The 18,893-nt window shown below is 44.7% G+C and overlaps 1 protein-coding gene and 1 pseudogene across 4 annotated transcripts; one reads left to right on the top strand and one right to left on the bottom strand.

The window, feature by feature from the left end:
* Positions 1-602: 602 nt before the first annotated feature.
* Positions 603-17,639, bottom strand: TMEM219 (transmembrane protein 219). Of its 4 annotated transcripts, none has more exons than XM_070362327.1 (5): positions 17,483-17,639; positions 16,251-16,449; positions 15,968-16,157; positions 3,969-4,198; positions 603-770 (listed from the first exon to the last, which is right to left on the bottom strand). In XM_070362327.1, exons 2-5 carry the CDS (start codon positions 16,413-16,415, stop codon positions 618-620), a joined length of 738 nt encoding a protein of 245 aa, XP_070218428.1. In that variant the 5' UTR covers positions 16,416-16,449; positions 17,483-17,639; the 3' UTR covers positions 603-617. The 4 variants fall into 4 exon arrangements, with proteins under 4 accessions (XP_070218428.1, XP_070218429.1, XP_070218427.1 ...); XM_070362328.1 differs by lacking the exon at positions 17,483-17,639 and adding an exon at positions 16,994-17,419; XM_005894463.3 differs by lacking the exon at positions 17,483-17,639 and adding an exon at positions 1,789-1,955 and having other exon boundaries at positions 669-770; positions 16,251-16,956.
* On the top strand, positions 8,999-10,702 carry LOC138985615 (glutaredoxin-related protein 5, mitochondrial pseudogene; annotated as a pseudogene).
* Positions 17,640-18,893: the final 1,254 nt, after the last annotated feature.

Below are 18,893 nucleotides of genomic sequence, written 5' to 3'. Positions count from 1 at the left end.
GCCGGGCCAAGGGGGGCGGGGCCCCAAAGGAAACAGCCCCGCCCCTCTTCCCTTACCGCTGCTGCCAGAGAGTTGGGCAGCAGCCCAGCCAGAGTGCGCGCGCGCCCCGCCACGCGGACCCTGGGTGGGAAGAGGCGGGGAGAAGGGTTAGTCTTAAGAGAGGGAGGAGACCAGCGCGCTGTCCGACAACTGGTGGTGGAAAGAGATGCGGCGCATGCGTTCGCCCCGCCTTTGCGCGGAGCCCGAGCTTGTTGCTAGGGGAAGCTTTGAGGGGGCGCGGGTGGAAGGAAATGAGAAGCCGTGATCTGCGCCTGCGTGCAGGGTAGAGGTTGGGAGGGGTAAGGGAAGACTGCCGCTGGGCGCGGGAAAGGCGGGAAAACGGACTGTCCTGGTTAGTAACTATCCAGCCTGGGCGTGGGCTCCCAAGTTCGAGGAATCTTTGCTAGGAAAACTCAAATCCCATCAGGAGACTGAGGATGACCTGCACAAGGTCACACTGCATTTATGTCAATCCATTTCCACGACCACACTCAAAAACTGCAGTCATCTATGCCTTAAACCTGTTCCCTAACCTAAAGAGTCAACAAGGAAAAATACCCCAAACCTCCCTAGCCTTCCTACCCTAAAATTCCCACCTCAATCCAACCCCCAATCAACACCCCGGAAAACACTGAGCAAAAAAGCCTTTTATTTCCTCCCACATTCCAGCTCTCCACTTTTTGTAACATCTCTTCCAACTCAGAATCAAGTCCCAAGAAGTTGATCCACACCTGGAAAGAAAGAAAAAAGACGACAGGTCAGAGGGCCCTTGGAGGAAGCTCTGGGATGGTTGCAGAAATTGAGGAAGGAGCAGAGGAAGTGACAACTAGAGATAAGCACAGGCATTTATTCCAAGTGAGATGGCCTCTGGACCCCAGGACCTGCCAGGAGCCAGAAAGCCTTCCTTTTCCAATCTGCTCAGATCTAAGAAAGGCTGAGAGGGTTTCACCTTTTCCCAACCCAAGTAGGTGGCTGCAGTAGTCAGGCCTAGCCCTAAGCAAGATAAGCAAAGTTGATCGTAAAGGTCGATCCTCTGGTTAGCGCTCTTCCTTGGGCCTGGGCTGTTTCCTGTTCTCCCACAGGGACTCCCTAGGGCACAGCAGCCAGCCGAAGCTGAAAATAGTTTAAGAGCTAGGTACACAATAAAATGACTCTCAAATTATATACGAGACTCACCTGAAAAGATAAGATTTTTTTTTTACAGAATTTTTTTACCTTAATGAGCGAGCACACTAACTAGCCAGCCCATATGTCCCACCCTCACTTTGGGGGCTGTGTCCCTCCAAAGATCCTGTTGGCAGAACTTTTTCTAAATGCAATGATGGCTAATGTAAAAGAGAAGGTGCATGTGAAGTACTTGGGCACATAGCATGTGTCTAGTAAATGGGCATCATCAATCCTTTTGAGCAGCTCAAGATGAATTTCACAAAATTTACATCATAAAACTGGCATCAGAATTTCATGAAAAAAGCAAGACAAATAGGATTTATATCCAGGGCACATCATCAAATTTCAACCCTCTTAATTCACCACTGTTGCCAAAAAGCTTGGACATGAACTACAGCCATGAATCTTAAAGTCAGAGTATTAACTGAAAGAAGTCAGTCACAGAAGAATGTGTATGATTCCATCTGTATAGAGTACAGAAATAAGTAAAACCAAACCGTATTGTTTAGGAATGGCTCTGTCTCAGAACTGCCACCCCCACCTCATCCCCTATTCCTACAGGACTGAGTCAAAGAACCTTACCTGAGAACAAGACAGGAACTAGGCCAGAGCCCTCAGAGCCGGGTTCTAGACCAATGGGACTCCCGGCGCGGATGGAAGCATGCAGCAGTGAGACAGCAGAGGCCACAGAACAGAATCAGGAAGAAGCCCAAAACCAGCAGCCGAGAGCCACACAGAGTCAGCTCCTCCTAGGAGTGGGGATGGGGAGGGGAGGAGGAATGATGGAGAGGGTCTGTGGAGGATCTTCCCTGGGGAAGAAGACATCTTAGACGCCCCCAGCCCAAGGGCTATAGAGAGAGCCTTCATGGGGGAAAAGGATCTCCATATCCAGGGAACAACTAAAGGGAAAACATTATTTTTATTTATTTTTGGCTGTGCTAGGTCTTTGTGACTGCGTGGGCTTTTCTCTAGTTGCAGAGAGTGGGGGCTACTCTAGTTGTGGCGTGAGGGCTTGTCATTGAGGTGGCTTCTCCTGCTGTAGAACACAGGCTCTTAGGCATGAGGGCTTCAACAGTTGCAGCACGTGGGCTCAGTAGTTGTGGCACAGGGGCTGAGCTGCTCCATGGCATGTGCGATCCTACAGGTCCAGGGATCGAACCCGTGTCTCCTGCATTGGCAGGTGGATTCTTTACCACTGAGCCACCAGGAAAGCCCTCTATTTTTATAGAATTTAACACTTGTCTACTTTCTTTCTCAAACATTAAGTTGAATACTGTAATGATGCCAAGAGACAGGGAAGTTCACTACTGTCTATGTTTTGAAATGTGTAAGCAGGGCCAGGTCTGGAAACCAAGACCTCTGGATTCCAAGCTCCCAGGTCATGTTCCTCACCAGGGTCTTTACAAATCTGAGGGAAGTGTATGCAGCAGCCTCCTAACTGTCTCTCTCCTCTGCTTAGCCAGTCTTGTCCACCCAGCACCAGGGAATCCTGTGACCTGCAGTTACCAAATCATAGCATCTTAGCCAGGCATCACGGTGCATCATGACCTGGCCCCTGCATCTCTTTGCCTCTTCCCCTAAGTCATTTCTAAGCCCTCATCGTGGAGTGCCCCCGAACACTGAACACTTTTCAATCCTCAGGCCTGTGCTCATCCTAATCCCTTTGCCTGGAACGTGTCTCCCTCCCCTCTCCCGAACCCCCTCTATGGCATTCCTGGCCCAAGTCTTCCTCATTCTGCAAGGATCACCCTGACAGGGCAGAATGAGCCTCAGACTTGGAAGTCAGACACTGCAGGTTTCAATCCTGGCTCTGCCAACTTAACCAGTTGTATGGCCTGGGGCAATTCACTCCCTCTGTTTCCTCATCTGTAAAATGGGATAATAACAGCTACCTCAAAAGGCTATTTTAAGATCAAATAAGATAATGAACCTGAAAACACTTTGTACATTATAAACTACTGTAAACAATTCCCTTTCTTAAGTGCCACCTTCTTGGTGAAGCACTCCCCATAAATGTGCAAGTTAAGAGTTAATTGGTCCTCACTCTGTTTGAATAACACTTTGCTCAATCTCTCCGATAGCAATTAGCCCATTCTGCCTTTTATTACTGCTTCTGAACTCCTTTGAGGTTAAAATCATGTTTTATTGTATCTAAAGACAACTGTTAATAGTAATAGCTAACATTTATCCAATCTATTATGTACCAGGCATTGTACTAGGCACTTTACAGTCATTCTCATTTATCCTTATTTGTTAGTACTAGGAGATAGTATCCGGAGAAGGCAATGGCACCCCACTCCAGTACTCTTGCCTGGAAAATCCCATGGACGGAGGAGCCTGGTAGGCTGCAGTTCATGGGGTCGCTAAGAGTCAGACACGACTGAGTGACTTCACTTTCACTTTTCACTTTCATGCATTGGAGAAGGAAATGACAACCCACTCCAGTGTTCTTGCTTGGAGAATCCCAGGGTCGGTGGAGCCTGATGGGCTGCCATCTATGGGGTCGCACAGAGTTGGACACGACTGAAGTGACTTAGTAGTAGTAGGAGGAGGAGGAGATAGTATCATGTTTGCTATTTTACAGATGAGGAAGCTGAGGTTCTGAAAGGTCCACATGCTTGCTCAAGGTCACACAGCCTCTGCGGCAAGATTATAAAGCCCGTGCTTTTCCCCCTTGGTAAAGCTACCTCCAGGGGCCTTCACAACACAGCAGTCAGCACGGCAGTTTATGAAAGCCCGACAAAGTTTACTGAGGCTCTTACCGAGGTGAGCAACTTGGTGAGCACAAGACCTTCGTGGCTCCAGACACCGACACACTCCTCAGACATTCTAGGGCTCAGGGTGGCATTTCCTGCTCCCTCCTCTGAGCAGGGTATCGGTGGCTGGCTGGAGGGCAGGATTTCTGGAATAGCACTAAAATACAGGCAGGTTCCTGGGGTCCTTTCTGTGGTCACCCTGGCCGTAACGAGGACCAGCTCTCTTGCAAAAGATCCTATGAGAGGCACAGGGGAGGAGATGTTAAGAAAATTCTGGGAGGTATCCATCTTTAGACATCTATTCATTTCTGTAGGCTTCCTACAGTACCAGGTATTTTGGTATTGATTGTATTCAAGAAAGTCCTTTAATACCATCATTTATGTCACTGAGAAATGAAAACAACTGCATACCAATATAAACAAAATTTAAGTTAGCTCACAATCAATAAACAGTCATACCAGTTCTCAGAAGGCTGCAGTAAAACTGAGATAGATACACACTGCTGCTATCAATTTCTATAAACTAGTTTGTTCTTCTGAAGAAAGTTTTCTACTAGGTACCCAAATCCATTAAAAAGTTCACATCTCATTTCAAATTAGTAGAAAAAGAATGGCCTACTCAGTCAATGGCCCTGGGACAATTTCCATTTGGAAAAAAAGTTAGACTGTTACCTGACACTATAAAGTCCAGATGTATTAAAGAGCTTTTGTAAATAAACTAAAACAAAAAAAAAACCTAAGTAAGTATTAAAAGAAAACAGAGAAGAATATTTTCTCATTTTAAAGTGGGAAACAAAGGCCTTCCAAAAAAAGACACAAAACTTAAAAGCCTGAGGACAAGAGCAATAAATTTCGTAAGAATTAAAGGCTTCCGCACAATGAAAGGTAAGTTTAAAAAAAAGAAGTAACAGAATGACTGAAAATACCTATGGCATATTTAATTGGCAAAAGTGTTTACTATCCAGAATGTATAAAGATCTTAAAAAATCATAAGATAAATATCTTGAAAGAAAAATAACTAAAGGATATGAATAGGAAATTCAGAGAATACATGAAAATGGCCAATAAACCTGTACGAAAATTGCTCAGCTTCACTAGCAATCAGGAGAAAGCAAATTAAAACAATCAGGTAATTCCAGGAACTTCCCTGGTGGTTCAGTGGTTCAGAATCTACCTTTCTAATGCAAGGGATGCAGGTTCAATCCCCAGTCAGGGAATTAAGAGCCCACATGCTGCAGAGCAACTAAGCCCTCACACCACTGTTAGAGTCCTCATGCTGAAACTAAGACTGGAGGTGGCCAAAGAAATTAATTTTTAAAAATCAGGTAGGAGTGGGAAGGAGCTTCAAAAGGGAGGGGATATATGTATACCTATGGCTGATTCATGTTGAGGTTTGACAGAAAACAGCAAAATTCTGTAAGCAATTTCAGTTCAGTTCAGTTCAGTCGCTCAGTCGTGTCCCACCCTTTGCGACCCCATGAATTGCAGCACGCTAGGCCTCCCTGTGCATCACCAACTCCCAGAGTTCACCCAGACTCATGTCCATCGAGTTGGTGATGCCATCTAGCCATCTCATCCTCTGTCGTCCCCTTCTCCTCCTGCCCCCAGTCCCTCCCAGCATCAGGGTCTTTTCCAATGAGTCAGCTCTTCACATCAGGTGGCCAAAGTATTGGAGTTTCAGCTTTAGCATCAGTCCTTCCAATGAACACCCAGGACTGATCTCCTTTAGGATGGACTGGTTGGATCTCCTTGCAGTCCAAGGGACTCTCAAGAGTCTTCTCCAACACCACAGTTCCAAAGCCTCAATTCTTTGGTGCTTAGCTTTCTTCACAGTCCAACTCTCACATCCATACATGACCACTGGAAAAACCATAGCCTTGACTAGACGGACCTTTGTTGGCAAAGTAATATCTCTGCTTTTTAATATGCTATCTAGGTTGGTCATAACTTTCCTTCCAAGGAGTAAGCGTCTTTTAATGTCACGGCTGCAGTCACCATCTGCAGTGATTTTGGAGCCCCCCAAAATAAAGTCTGACACTGTTTCCACTGTTTCCCCATCTATTTCCTATGAAGTGATGGAACCAGATGCCATGATCTTAGTTTTCTGAATGTTGAGCTTTAAGCCAACTTTTTCACTCTCCACTTTCACTTTCATCAAGAGGCTCTTTAGTTCCTCTTCACTTTCTGCCATAAGGGTGGTGTCATCTGCATATCTGAGGTTATTGATATTTCTCCCAGCAATCTTGATTCCAGCTTGTGCTTCTTCCAGGCCAGTGTTTCTCATGATGTACTCTGTGTATAAGTTAAATAAGCAGGGTGGCAATATACAGCCTTGATGTACTCCTTTTCCTATTTGGAACCAGTCTGTTGTTCCATGTCCAGTTCTAACTGTTGCTTCCTGACCTGCATACAGGTTTCTCAAGAGGCAGATCAGGTGGTCTGGTATTCCCATCTCTTTCAGAATTTTCCAGTTTATTGTGATCCACAAAGTCAAAGGCTTTGGCATAGTCAATAAAGCAGAAATAGATGTTTTTCTGGAACTCTCTTGCTTTTTCCATGATCCAGCGGATGTTGGCAATTTGATCTCTGATTCCTCTGCCTTTTCTAAAACCAGCTTGAACATCTGGAAGTTCACAGTTCACGTATTGCTGAAGCCTGGCTTGGAGAATTTTTGAACATTACTTTACTAGCGTGTGAGATGAGTGCAATTGTGCGGTAGTTTGAACATTCTTTGGCATTGCCTTTCTTTGGGAGTGGAATGAACACTGACCTTTTCCAGTCCTGTGGCCACTGCTGAGTTTTCCAAATTTGCTGGCATATTGAGTGCAGCACTTTCACAGCATCATCTTTCAGGATTTGAAATAGTTCAACTGGAATTCCATCACCTCCACTAGCTTTGTTCATAGTGATGCTTTCTAAGGCCCACTTGACTTCACATTTCAGGATGTCTGGCTCTAGGTGAGTGATCACACCATCATGATTATCTTGGTCGTAAAGATCTTTTTTTGTACAGTTCTTCTGTGTAATCTTGCCACCTTTTCTTAATATCTTCTGCTTCTGTTAGGTCCCTACCATTTCTGTCCTTTATCGAGCCCATCTTTGCATGTAATGTTCCCTTGGTATCTCTAGTTTTCTTGAAGAGATCTCTAGTCTTTCCAATTCTGTTGTTTTCCTCTATTTCTTTGCATTGATCGCTGAGGAAGGCTTTCTTATCTCTCCTTGCTATTCTTTGGAACTCTGCATTCAGATGCTTATATCTTTTCTTTTCTCCTTTGCTTTTCGCTTCTCTTCTTTTCACGGCTATTTGTAAGTCCTCCTCAGACAGCCATTTTGCTTTTTTGCATTTCTTTTCCATGGGATGGTCTTGATCCCTGTCTCCTGTACAATGTCACGAACCTCCATCCATAGTTCATCAGGCACTGTCTCTATCAGACCTAGTCCCTTAAATCTATTTCTCACTTCCACTGTATAATCAAAAGGGATTTGATTTAGGTCATACCTGAATGGTCTAGTGGTTTTCCCTACTTTCTTCAATTTAAGCCTTCTGCTGCTGCTGCTGCTGCTACGTTAAGCCACTTCAGTCACGTCCAACTCTGTGTGACCCCATAAACGGCAGCCACCAGGCTCCCCCATCCCTGGGATTCTCCAAGAACACTGGAGTGCGTTGCCATTTCCTTCTCCAATGCAGGAAAGTGAAAAGTGAAAGTGAAGTCGCTCAGTCGTGTCTGACTCTTCGCGACCCCGTGGACTGCAGCCCACCAGGCTCCTCCATCCATGGGATTTTCCAGGCAAGAGTACTGGAGTGGGGTGCCATTGCCTTCTCCGATTTAAGCCTGAATTTGGCAATAAGCAGTTCATGATCTGAGCCACAGTCAGCTCCCGGTCTTGTTTTTGCTGACTGTATAGCGCTTCTCCATCTTTGGCTGCAAAGAATATAATCAATCTGATTTCAGTGTTGACCATCTGGTGATATCCGTGTGTAGAGTCTTCTCTTGTGTTGTTGGAAGAGGGTGTTTACTATGACTGGTGCATTCTCTTGGCAAAACTCTATTAGCCTTTGCCCTGCTTCATTCCGTACTCCAAGGCCAAATTTGCCTATTACTCCAGGTGCTTCTTGACTTCCTACTTTTGCATTCCAGTCCCCTATAATGAAAAGGACATCTTTTGGGGGTGTTTAGTTCTAAAAGGTCTTGTAGCTCTTCATAGAACCGTTCAGCTTCTTCAGTGTTACTGGTTGGGGCACAGGCTTGGATTACCGTGACATTGAATTGTTTGCCTTGGAAACGAACAGAGATCATTCTGTCGTTTTTGAGACTGCATCCAAGTACTGCATTTCGGATTCTTTTGTTGACCATGATGGCTACTCCATTTCTTCTGAGGAATTCCTGCCCACAGTAGTAGATATAATGGTCATCTGAGTTAAATTTACCCATTCCAGTCCATTTTAGTTTACTGATTCCTAGAATGTCGACATTCACTCTTGCCATCTCCTGTTTGACCACTTCCAATTTGCCTTGATTCATGGACCTGACATTCCAGGTTCCTATGCAATATTGCTCTTTACAGCATCAGACCTTGCTTCTATCACCAGTCACATCCACAACTGGGTATTGTTTTTGCTTTGGCTCCATCTCTTCATTCTTTCTGGAGTTATTTCTCCACTGATCTCCAGTAGCATATTGGGCACCTACTGACCTGGGGAGTTTCTCTTTCAGTATCCTATCAGTGTAAGCAATTATCCTTCAATAAAAAATTAATTAATTAATTTAAAAAATCATGTAGAAGGAAAGGGCAACCCACTTCAGTACTCTTGCCTGGAAAATTCCATGGACAGAGGAGTCTGGTGGGTCACAAAAACAAAAGAGCTGTACGCAACTTAGTGACTAAACAACAACAAAAGTCAAAGTTCACACTCTTTCCTGTCTGCTACTGAGTCCAGCCAGTGAGTTTCTGATTTTGGTTGTTGTGATTTTCAATTCTAAAATTTGCACTTACATTTTTATGTTCTCTATTTCTTTACAGACTATTGTTAGCATTTAAGACTGTTCTTGATTGAGCGTTTTTATAATGGCTGACTTAAAATCTTTGTCGAATAATTCTGTCATGTGTATTCTATTTTGACATCTATTGATCATTCTTTCCTGTGCAAGTTAAAATTTTTGTGGTCCTTATATGGTGAATAATTTTGGTTGTATCATGACATTTTAAGGATTATTTACAAGATTCTGAACATAGTCTTGTTTAAATTCTATGAAGAATGTTGGTCTTTTTGTTTTAGCAGGCAATGGGACCGTTGGGGTTCAGGGTAAAAAAATTTCAACCTGGGGCTCTGTTTTCAATGTCAGATTGAGGCAGGCAGTAGATGTGCCCATCTTCACCGAGTGAACAATTGGGAGTTCATTCCCTGTGGTCAGCAACTCCAAAATATTCATAACAGGACAATCAAGAGAGGCTAGGCCCTACCCAGATAAGAGACCACATATTCCTCACTCTTTAGGTCAAGGAGACCTTCCTGTCTAGAAAACTCCTTGGAGGTCAAAAAGGGAGTGATGCTAAACTACCCACAGGCCTTTTTGCTGGAATCCCCCTTGGCTTAGAGATGCATGAGCATACATGGGAGGATCCTGTGATATACCAAATACGGACTTAGGCAAATCAAAATGACTGGCCAGTGGCTAGCCCAGGTCGTCAGGGGCCAGCGCAGGTCGCCAGGGGCCGAGGGCTCTGGCCAGCACGCGGGGATGAGCAGGTCCCTGGGCCAGGTGGCAGCAGCTCTGCTCCACTGTGGGCGCGGTGCAGGTAGCGGCCTGCGGATCCTGGGCGTGAGGGGCAGAACGCTTGGGCGGCAGCGGCTCTTGGGAACACCTGGACGCATTGGTGAAGAAGGACAAGGTGGTGCTCTTCCTCGGGGGGACGCCGGAGCAGCCCAATGTGGCTTCAGCAACACCGTGGTGCAGATCCTGCAGCTCCACGGCGTCCGTGACTACCTGGCCTACAACATGCTGGACCACCGCCAGCTCCAGCAAGGTATTAAAGACTATTCCACTGTCCCGCAAGTGCACCTCAACGGCGAGTCCATGGAGGGCTGTGACAATGCACCACAAGGACCTGGTAGAAGAGCTGAAAAAGCTGGAGATCCGCTCCGCCCTCTTAGATGAAACAAAAGACCAAGACTCAAGTGAGGGAGGGGGGCCTGGGCGAGGAGCTGTTGGTGTCAAGAGTCTCACCACCAGAGAAGCCTTACCCATTCGGGTTCCCACTCTTCAGATGACTGCTTGCACTGCTTCCTCCAATTTGTAAGCAGCTGGGTGATTTTAGCCTGTCTGGTGTTTGGGCAAGGAATATCCCATTGTGAACATAATCGTAACCACTGCACTGTCATAATCGATGTCATATTATGATGTTGTAAACAAAATTCCTTCTTGTATTGTCCTTTGCTCTTTGCCTGATCCACGAGTAAACCTAGGAGCTTTTGAATCATTGTTATTTACGGGTCCTCCGCAAATATGTCAGTCTGCAAAGATAATATAACCCCCCTCCCCAGTTTTTTGCAACTTGTTCTGCTAAGAAAAATGATGGACAAGGAAGAAAATAAGACAACCGGGTTTTTAGTTTTTTAAAAAATAAACTGCCAACCCAGGAAAGAGGAAACCCAAAAGGAATGCCCCACACAAGTGATTTAAACTACCACAAGGGTATGACTCTCTCTCTGAGTTTGCCTATGCGTCACAAGTGATTTAAACTACCAGAAGGGTATGACTCTCTCTGAGTTTGCCTATGTGTCTATCCACACATACTGTACTCTTTTTTCCTAATAAACACTTTACTTGTTTCACTAAAAAAATAAAATAAAAATCAGGTAGTTCCTTGGACCATTAAATTGGTAAAAATTAAAAGGAGTGATAATAACAAGAGCTGTTGAAATGTGGAGAAAGGGGCACTCTTCACTGGTGACACTTTTAGAGGACAATTTGGTTGTTTCTGTTGCAATGTTAAATGGAGACAGAGAAGGACCGAGAGGATGCCCAGCAAACTGTGGACTCTTCAGGGGAGGTAAGGAAGAGTTTTACATTTGCTCTGTACATTTCTATGTAATCTGATTCCACAACAAAATGAATTTGGGTATTTAAAAAAATGTCCATACTTTGACTCAGTAATACCACTTGTAGAAACTAAGAAATCCTAAGAAAAGGATTCAAAAGAAAAATGCAAAGTATACCAAGTGTTTATTGTAATTTCATGAAAAATATCAAAAAATAGAAAACAAAAATGTTTATCAATAGAGAAAGCATTAACAAAGATTGGTCTAACCAATTAACAGATCAATTTATATCCATTAAAATAATAGTGTTCTGGCCATTCAGTAATATAGAAAACATGATGTCATAAAGTGAAAAAAAAAAATACAAACCAGTATATACATCATAATTGCAACTGAGAAACACATTTGTGAAATTTATGAGAGAATTCCCCTTTCTTCTACGTTCCTCAAATCAAATCTCTCACCAAATCCTATCCATCTTACACTTCTATCAACTCTCTCAAATCAGTCCCCCTCTTTCACACCACCGTCTTAGCTCAGTTTTTCTTATCATCTTTTTTTGGGGGAGCTGTGTTACACTGCAAGTGGATCTTAGTTCCCTAACCAGGGAATGAACCCATGCCCCTGCATTAGAAGTGCACAGTCTTAACCACTGGGTCAGCAGGAAGTCCTTATCATCTTTTTATCACAATCACCTCCTAACTGGTCTTCATGCACCTTGACCCATTCCTTCCAGGCAGTCAGCCAACAGAGTATGATCTTTTAAAAAGAACAAAAGAACAAAATTCTACTATCTTTCTGATTAAACTCATTGAGTAAGCCAAATATAATAGTTAAAAGTCCAACTACCTTGGCTTGGCACAAGGGACTCTTCATGGAATTCTGCCTGCTGCTTCAGATCCATCTCCTGCCACTCATCAATACTCCTTTCCCGGCAACAAACTGAACCCCTGGAAGTTCCTAAATGTGCCATTGTAATCCCCGTCTGCCTGCTTTTGCATATGTTCTTCCCTCTGGGCTTCCCAGGTGGCTCAGCAGTAAAGAATCTGCCTGCCAATGCAGGAGATGCAAGAGACACGGGTTCGATCCCTAAGTCGGGAAGATCCCCTGGAGGAGGAAATGGCAAGCCACTTCAATATTCTTGCCTGGAGAATCCCATGGACAGAGGAGCCTGGTGGACTACAGTCTACAGTGTCACAAAGAACTGGACACAACAGCAACCGTGCCCACGTGCACGCACTGGCCGAAAGGGCACATTCTTAGGCCTCCCTCAAGCTTCAGTTCAAGCCCTACTATATCCTTGGAAAGGCCTGTCTTCACCATCCCTGCTTGATAGACTTAGGAGTTCTCTCGCTGTACCCTGTGTTCTGCTGCACATGCTGAAAGGTATTTACTTCTGTTCACATCTGTATCCTTGCTAGATTGTGAGTGATTTGAGGTGAGGATCCGTATCTTACAGACTGCTCGATTCCCCGTGCTTGGTACATAGTAGGTGTTCAATAATTACTGCTTAGATGATGCAATCATATGTGATTACTTTTTACTTGGTCCAAAACAATCTTGAATGTTACAACTTTGTTTCTAACCATGCAGAAGCAGAAACTGACAAGCTGATCCTAAAAATAACATGAAAATTCAAGGGATCTGCAATAGCCAAAACAATCTTTTTTTAAAAAAAAGAACAAAGCTGGAGAGTTCGCATTTTTTCCCATCCAAGTATTAACCAGGCTCCACCCTGCTTAGCTTCTGAGTCAGGGTGGTACAGCTGTAGATGAGAATTCACATTTTCTGATTTCAAAACTTACTACAAAGCTACAGTGATCAAAACAGTGTGGTACTAGCATAAGTAGAGACATAGATCAATGGAATAGAACTGAGAATCCAGAAATAAACCCATATGTCTGTGGTCAATTGCTTTCAGTAAGAGTGCCAAGGTTATTCAATGAGGAAAGAATAGTCTTCTCAACAAAATGTGCCAGGTCAACTGAATAGTAGCTGCAAATGAATAAAGTTGGACTCTATCCTCACACCATACACAAAAAAATTAACTAAAAATTGATCACAGATCTAAATGTAAGAGCTAAAAATACAAAATTCTTACAAGAAAACAACAGTAGTAACCTATATTTAGTGACCATGGGTTAGGCAAAGTCTTGTTGGATATAATGCTAAAATCACAAGCAGTAACAACAACAAAAATAGAAACTGGACCTCATCTAAATGAAAACTTTCGTGCTTCCAAGCATACCATTAACAAGGTGAAAAGACAACCCAGAGATGGGAGAGAAAATTTGCAAATCATACATCAGATAAGAATCCTGTATTTAGAAAACAAAAGAGACTCTTACAACTCAATAATTTAAAGAAAAGTTATCCAATTTTTAAAATGAACAAAGACTCTGAATATACATTTCTCTGAAGAAGATACTCAAATGGCCAAATAAGCATATGAAAAAAATATTCAATATCATCAGTCATCAAGAAAATGGAAATCAAATGATGCAACTGATAAGGGCTGAATTTCCAAAACATACAAACAGCTCATACAACTCAAACAAACAAAAAAACCCAACAAAATCAAAAAATGGGAAGAAGAACTAAACAGCCATTTCTCCAATGAAGACATAGATACGGCCAATAGGCACACGAAAAGATGCTCATCATCGCTAATTATTAAAAAAATGCAAATCAAACTATGAGGTACCACTTCACACTGGTCAGAATGACCATCATCAAAAAGTCTAAAAATAACAAATCCTAACAGAGGTGTAGAGAAAAGGGAACCCTCTTACGCTGTTGGTAGGAATGTAAACTAGTGCAGTCTCTACAGAAAACAGTATGAAAGGTCCCTAAAAAATTAAAAATAGAGTTGCCATAGGATCCAGCAATCCCACTCCTGGGCATATATCCAGACAAAACTATAATTCAAGAAGACACATGCACCCCACAACAGCCAAGACCTGGCAAAAACCTAGATACTTACTACTCAGCCATAAAAAGAGTGAAATAATGCCATTTGCAGCAGCATGGATGGACCTAGAGATGATCACACCAAGTGAAGTCAGAAAGAGAAAGACAAATGCCATACGATATTATTTATATGCAGAATCTAAAATACAACACAAATGAACGTATCTATGAAACAGAAACAGACTCACAAACAGAGAGAACAGACTTGTGTTTGCCAAGGGAAAGTGGGGGTGGGGGCGGGTTGAGAGTCTGGGATTAGCCAACTATTATATATAGACTGTATAAACAACAAGGTCCTACTGTATAGCACAGGACATTCAATATTCTGTAATAAACCATAATGGAAAAGAATATGAAGAAGAATATATATATGTATAACTGAATCACTTTGATGTACAGCATAAATTAACACAACACTGTAAATCAACTGTACTTCAATAAAAAAAGAAAACGCAAATCAGAAACGTAATTAGATATCACTTCACACTGACTAGGATGGCTATAGTCAAAAAACAGGCAATAACCAGTGTTGGTGAGAATGTGAAGAAATTAGAACTCTTATACACTGCTGGAAGGAATATAAAATGGTACAGTCATTTTGGAAAACAGTCTAGCAGTTCCTTAAACACAGAGTTACTATATGACCCAGAAACTCCACTTCTAGGTATATACTCAAAAGAAATGAAAACACAGAATAATGCAATAACTTGTACATCAGTGTTTACAGCAGCATCATTCATAACACATAAGAAATGGAAACAATTCAAATGTCAATCAACTGATGAATGGATAAATAAAATGTGGAATATGCATATACTGAATGCCTTTCAGCAATAAAAAGAAATGAAGTACTAACATATCATACAATATGGATGAACCTTGAAAACATTATGCTAAGTAAAAGAAGCCAATCACAAAAGACAACATATTATATGAAATGTCCAGAAAAGGTATATCTTCAGAGATAGAAAGTATTACTGGTTGCCTAGGGCTGGAAGGTTAGGAGAAAAAGGGAAGTACATGCTAATGGGAACAGGATTTCTTCATCAGGTAATGAAAACGTTCTAGAATGGACAGTGGTGACAGTTGCAACATTTTTTTTAATATAAAAAAGCCATTTACTTGTACATTTTAAATAGGTGTGTTTTATGGTTATGTGAATCTTTTATATTTATATATATATTTTACATAAAAAGAACAGGAAAAAATGTTCCAAGTCTGTATATATCATATACATTCCTTTACTCTTGCTCTCTGATCACACACATGTACACCTGACAATAAAAAGACCTACTCTCACCTGGCAACATGTGTATATGTGTGCCTCCCTACAAATACACATATTGATTCCATGGAGAATCTTAGAACGATAGTGTTGGAAAGGACCACAGAAGTCTAAGAATTCCACTTTTCTCTCCTCCTCCTTCATTTCCACAGTCTTTAGATAAGGAACTTGAGGCCAAATCTCACCCAGGAATGAATGGCACCCCCAACTCACTCTCACTCGTCATTTTCCCAGAAAACTTGGCAATTTGGGAATGGAAGATGCCTAATTTTTCTGTGTACTTCATAGCACACAGAGCTCACAGAGCTATCAGGCACTGTATCAAGCATGTATCAGGGACTAAAGACACTAGGTTAAATAAATAGAACATGCTTTTCTGATATCCCTGAGGAATAAAGAAGGTGCCTTTAACAGAAGCCTCAAGGGGTGAAGAGGACTGAGAAAGAACTTTAGGTCAAATCTTGCCAATCTCACCACACCTCCAAGGATAGAATCAAAGGACCCTCAAAGCTGGAAGGGGACAGAGAAAACATTTATCGAGAATATACACAGTGGGCATGGTGTTCACTGAAAATATCTAGTCCTATTATAGCAGAAGTGATTAAGGCCCAGAGATGTGGCCAAGGTCACCAGGATGGTGAGGTCAGAGGCAGGGCCCCACCCCTGAGTGTTCTGATATCCAACCCCACAATTCCTCCTTGATCTCACCTTTCAATCCCATCCGACTACCCTGGACCTGGGCTTGGAATGTCTGGGTCTTGTTCCTGTCTGGACCATCTCCGAAGTTCAAGGTGGTCAGTAAGCCCACGATATGAGACCCACGCCCCTTCCCTGTGACTGTCCCGTTCACGGGGCACAGGGTCAGCTGGCCAAAAGATCTCAAGAAGGAGACCCAGTCCTGTGTGCAAAAAGAAGGTGAGGAGAGGTGAGAGGAGGTCAGCAGCAAGAAGTGGCCTGCAGGGGATGGATGAGCAGGAGGGTGAGTACTCACCTGGGGGATGTCAGGGCTGCGCAGGTCAGTCCTGTGGGTGAGGAGGAAACCACCAAGACCCAAGCCAGAAAGGCCAAGAAGCAGCAGGATCAAAGTGGCACAGACCAGAGGCGGGTGGTGGGCCAGGCAGAAATGCAGGTAGTGCCCTGCCTGGCAGCTGCCCATGGGGAGCAGAGGGGTCTGAGCCTCCGGAAACAGCCTGCGGGAGGACAGGAAGGGAGAACTGGACAAGAGCCTGCCAGTAAGAAGGCACTTACCCATTTCATTCAAAGGGAAGTTAAAGCATCGGGAAGAGAAGGGACTTGTCCAAGGCCACACAGCCAGTGTGGCAGAGCCAGGACAGGAATCCGAGGCTCTTAACTCCGAGTGTTCATCTCCATGCACCACTCAATAAATGTTTGCTGAATTTCATTTCTGAAGTAATCAAGGCGGAAGCAGAGCAGAGTACGCTGTGCTGGAAAAAGGAACTCAAAAAGGAGAATTCTCCAGGGGAGAAATTCAGGAAGCAGCTGTTCCGGGGCTATGGTCTGGCCAGGGTTCCAGCTCAGAGTCCAGACAAGTAAGCGTCGGACCAAAAAAACTCCACTTTGGAGCTAAACTCAACTGAAATCCTCCTCTGCCGGTCACTGGCTCAAGGAGACAAATCAGCGAACCTGTGTGAGTTTAAGAAATCTGTGAAATGGGAGTTGTAGGAACATCAAATAGGGAGGACTAAATGAGGCAGATAAAAGTTGCCCTAGTACCTGGCCTTGCAAGAACTGAACAAATGTTCATTTCCTTTCTATTTCTCTGGGTCATATGGATCTTCAAAACCAGGTGGGACAAGGCAAAAATAACTACGGGGAAAATTGAGGTTCGGGCACTTTAACAAAGGAGTGGAAGGGCCAAAGTCTGAAACCCGGCTCCTCTTCCAAGTGAGTGCTCTTTCCCTGGCGAGAAGTGACAGCCTGATGAAAAGGAACATCTGGAAGGTGAGATAAACAGATGGGCTGGGGGAGAAGGAGGGCTCCAGGGAAATGCAGGTGTCACCAAGGCTCAGCCCCGGCCCTGTTTCCCGTCCTGGCACATCTGGAAGGACGGAAAAGGCAGGAAGGGGGAGGGCAGAGCCAGAGGTCGGCGGCTGGTGGTGCCCCTAAGCCTCCCCTCCCCCGCCAAGCCCCTCCTGCAGAAACTCAACACCCGCATCCCTTCCCGCTCTAGCAGCGTCAGATCTGCCCGCCGCTCGCTCTCACCGCTCGCAGCCGGGCGGAGGCCGGCGCCCCCCGCGACGTCACGCGTGGAGTCGCGAAGGGGCGGGGTCCGTGCTCCCACCCAGCCGCCCCACCCGGCCTCGGCGGGATTCGCATGCGCAGTGCTTCTGCGAGGGCGCCTCGCCCCTCCCGGTCCGGGTTGGGGCGTACCAAAAGAACATCCAATGCAGGGGCAAAGGGAAAGAAATAACGCCACGGGAGGTGAGTAAAAGGGAGAGAGGCATCGGAGGTAATCCTAGAGGCATCCAGAAATAGTAATCTGTCCATCCGGGGGGATCATGGAGGCATTTCAACGAGAATCTCGTCGCAGGCAATTTTCTTCTGCTCGTCTCCCACCCGTGCCAATAGCACAGCCCAGCCGCGCCCTAGTTCCGGGTAAAACTTGGGGTCCGCCCGGGGGCGGGGCTCTGGTCCCGGGACTCTGGTCTTCCGGCCGGCATTGGAGCATAGGCTTTTTTTCTGCAATTTGAAGGCAATGGCACCCCACTCCAGTACTCTTGCCTGGAAAATCCCATGGGCGGAGGAGCCTGGTACGCTGTAGTCCATGGAGTGGGACACGACTGAGCGACTTCACTTTCACTTTTCACTTTCATGCACTGGTGAAGGAAATGGCAACCCACTCCAGTGTTCTTGCCTGGAGAATCCCAGGGACGGGGAGCCTGGTGGGCTGCCTTCTCTGGAGTCGCACAGAGTCGGACACGACTGAAGCGACTTAGCAGCAGCAGCAGCAGCAGTAGTAGTGTCTAATGGAACGCCACTCCAGTACTCTTGCCTGGAAAATCCCATGGACGGAGGAGCCTGGTGGGCTGCAGTCCATGGGGTCGGGAAAAGTCGGACACAACTGAGCGACTTCACTTTCACTTTTCATTTTCATGCATTGGAGCAGGAAATGGCAAACCACTCCAGTGTTCTTGCCTGGAGAATCCCAGGTCGGGGGAGCCTGGTGGGCTGCCGTCTCTGGGGTCGCACAGAGTCGGACACGACTGAAGCGACTCAGCAGCAGCAGCAGCAGCAGCAATGTCTACATCTCAGGCTTGGTCCATGGCTTTTACTGACCCCTTGATGCATCGGATCCTACAGCTGCAAGGCTGCTCAATAGAGACCATCTGCTTTCACTTCTGCTCGCATTTTAGAGATGAGAACAGGAGGTCCGTCTTAACCCAACAGGACACATGGAACCAATAACTTTGGGTTCAAATCTTGACTCTGTTCCTGCCTCTACGTAAAACATAACCGTGCTCTTCTGGGGACTGAGTTTACTTCTCTGTTAAAGGGGATCATCTTATCTGTCTCACTGTTTGAATGGGAAAATTAAGAGATAAAGTGTGGGAAAACATGCACCCACTGAGCACACAACCAGCACTGGACAAATGCTGTATGAAACAGAAACCGA

This window comes from Bos mutus, chromosome 25 (genome assembly GCF_027580195.1).
Source record: "Bos mutus isolate GX-2022 chromosome 25, NWIPB_WYAK_1.1, whole genome shotgun sequence".
In the NCBI taxonomy this organism is placed as follows: Eukaryota; Metazoa; Chordata; class Mammalia; order Artiodactyla; family Bovidae; genus Bos; species Bos mutus.
Note: the sequence above shows the minus strand (reverse complement) of the source record. Positions and strands in the feature narration are given on the sequence as shown.